This window comes from Adiantum capillus-veneris, chromosome 15, assembly GCF_014529385.1.
Source record: "Adiantum capillus-veneris isolate H3 chromosome 15, ASM1452938v2, whole genome shotgun sequence".
Lineage (NCBI taxonomy): Eukaryota > Viridiplantae > Streptophyta > Polypodiopsida > Polypodiales > Pteridaceae > Adiantum > Adiantum capillus-veneris.
In genome coordinates, this window is record NC_140945.1 from 45,703,352 (window position 1) to 45,705,442 (window position 2,091).

General features: G+C 47.6%; 1 protein-coding gene across 1 annotated transcript; it reads right to left on the minus strand.

The window, feature by feature from the left end:
• Nucleotides 1–338: 338 nt before the first annotated feature.
• On the minus strand, nt 339–1,673 carry LOC147440613 (calcium-dependent protein kinase 23-like). Its single transcript, XM_086483320.1, has 2 exons — nt 1,069–1,673; nt 339–972 (listed from the first exon to the last, which is right to left on the minus strand). The coding sequence occupies exons 1-2, from the start codon at nt 1,671–1,673 to the stop codon at nt 339–341; spliced, it is 1,239 nt and encodes a 412-aa protein (XP_086339446.1).
• Between the last annotated feature and the right edge of the window lie 418 nt (nt 1,674–2,091).

A 2,091-nucleotide genomic window follows, 5' to 3' on the forward strand; every position in this document is an offset into this window, starting at 1 on the left:
AATAATTTGTCACCATGATGATCGGTCGCAGCATACGTTAAATCTCTACAAAGCAGATACTATTGAGAACATTTTGTAAAGGACCATAGTTGGTAGAATCTGCAATCTTTTGGGCAGTTCTCTGCACAATATATTTGGTGATATTTTCCAAATTACTTCCATTTGCGAGCTGCTTCGCTTCTCCGTGCATTTCTCCTCATAGTACAGTTTGATTGTTCAGTCAATATTGCTAAAAATTAGCAATCAGAATTATTGCCATATCATACCTAACTGGTGATGCCTCACTGTACTCTGCCTCCACAGGGAGCCTTGAGTGTTAAGGCAGCAGTAGTGATTGCCTAGATAGCCGCCGCTACCAGTTTGATGGGATGATATGCTGCCGCTGCACCGGCCTCATGATGATGATGATGATGATGCAACCGATGCAACCACTCAGCAAGTACGCGTCTGTAACTTCTTCTCAATATTCCAGCTCTGGTGCTTACCTTCGACTTGATGTGATGCTCTGAAGCAGTTTGTTGATGAGGATGTTGATCTATGCTTGTAGCCTGAGTTGCAGTGGCCACATTTTCCTGCATCAGCTGGCTCTTCAATACATTTGACTCAGCCTGAAATTTGGGAGCCCCAGACGTATTCTGCACAATCCAAGGATGCACCAAGACATCGCTCAATGTGATCCTATGCTCCGGGTCTCTGGTGAGCATCTCTAGCAGCAAGCCATATGCTTGGTGGTCGCGCGCGCGCAATGAGATATGTGGCCTGCCATCGGGCGGCAGCAACATCCCCGTAAGCAACACATGTAGCAAAATACCCAAACTCCATATGTCTGCACGCTTGTCATAGAACCGGCCATGTTCAACCTCGGGAGCCATGTACATGGGTGTCCCGACATAGTCAAACAGCTTGGTTTGCTCGTGCGAGAGCACCGCGGCCATACCAAAGTCGGCAAGCATAATATCATGCTCCAGTAACCTGTTATTTTCTTGGGCAGCTGATGAGGGACGACGAGCGGCTGTTGCCTTCACTTTACTAACCCCTGCAGTTATATATTCGGTCTGTTGCCTCGACATGAGCAGGAAATTTTCCAGTTTCACATCTCTATGTACGATGCCGCGAGAATGGCAAAAGGCAAGCGCCTTGGCAAGGCTTGTGACGACGGTAGCAGCCTCGCAGTCGCGGAGTAATGGCTTGGAGTTCTGTGCCTCCGAATTGGGGCGGGAATAAATACCCTTGATGCCTGATCGGCCATGGATGGACTTGAGCATGTGAAGGAGGCTGCCCTCTGGGCAAAAAGGCGTAAGCATATGCCAGAACCCTTCGTGGTTGGCAAAACTGGAGTGTACGGGAAGGAGATTGTCACCGTGTGCAAGCCCTAAATGCTCTAAAATGTCTATTTCATTTCTGACATCTCTGTTCTCGTATACCAGCGCTTGATCCTTTCGCTTAAAGCGTTCCGCATGGGCCCGACATGTTTTGCAGGCCAGAAGAGATCCCGTGGCTCTGTCCTTGCACAGAACTACCACACCCTGAGCTCCCTCTCCCAACACCTGCAGAAGCTCGTACCTGCTGGAAAATTCCGGGCAACAGGGCTTCATGGCGATGGCGAGCTGGGCTATCCCTCTCTGCTTTGCTTCGAAAGCACGTCTGCTGGAGCCTGGAAATTTTTGCTGCATGGCGCGGACGATAATCAATATATACTTTCTCCTCGTCTAGAATCTTGCTTTTAGGATTAGACCATCAAAGGCAAGGTAGTAAGTGTCGTGCAAACAAAGCTTGTCCTTTAACACTGCATACAATAGAAAGTAGACAGGAAGTGTGGGAGAGAGGGATTGTGTGGGGATTAAGATTAGTGGCGTTCATGGTTGGCATAACCTAATCCTATTAGATGACACAACACTTAGAAACAAACTTATTGTAAAGTGTAATTATATGCTCGATTGCTTGATGATCAATTGAGTACATTGAGTGTGCTTATATAGCACTTCGAGATGGGAATGCTGATGTAGGCAATGATGTGTGTCACTTGACTAGCATTCATTGGCACTGCATATGTGGGCTCACTAGGTGGTTTGGCTTTGCATATGGGTGAGA

What these genes read in the sequence shown, in the direction of transcription:
- LOC147440613 (XM_086483320.1), bottom strand. Translation starts at nt 1,673, where the DNA reads ATGCAGCAAAAATTTCCAGGCTCCAGCAGACGTGCTTTCGAAGCAAAG. An exon ending in CTGGAAAATTTCCTGCTCAT is followed by an intron (nt 973 to 1,068) that starts GTCGAGGCAACA and finishes AGAAAATAACAG; the next exon opens with GTTACTGGAGCATGATATTA.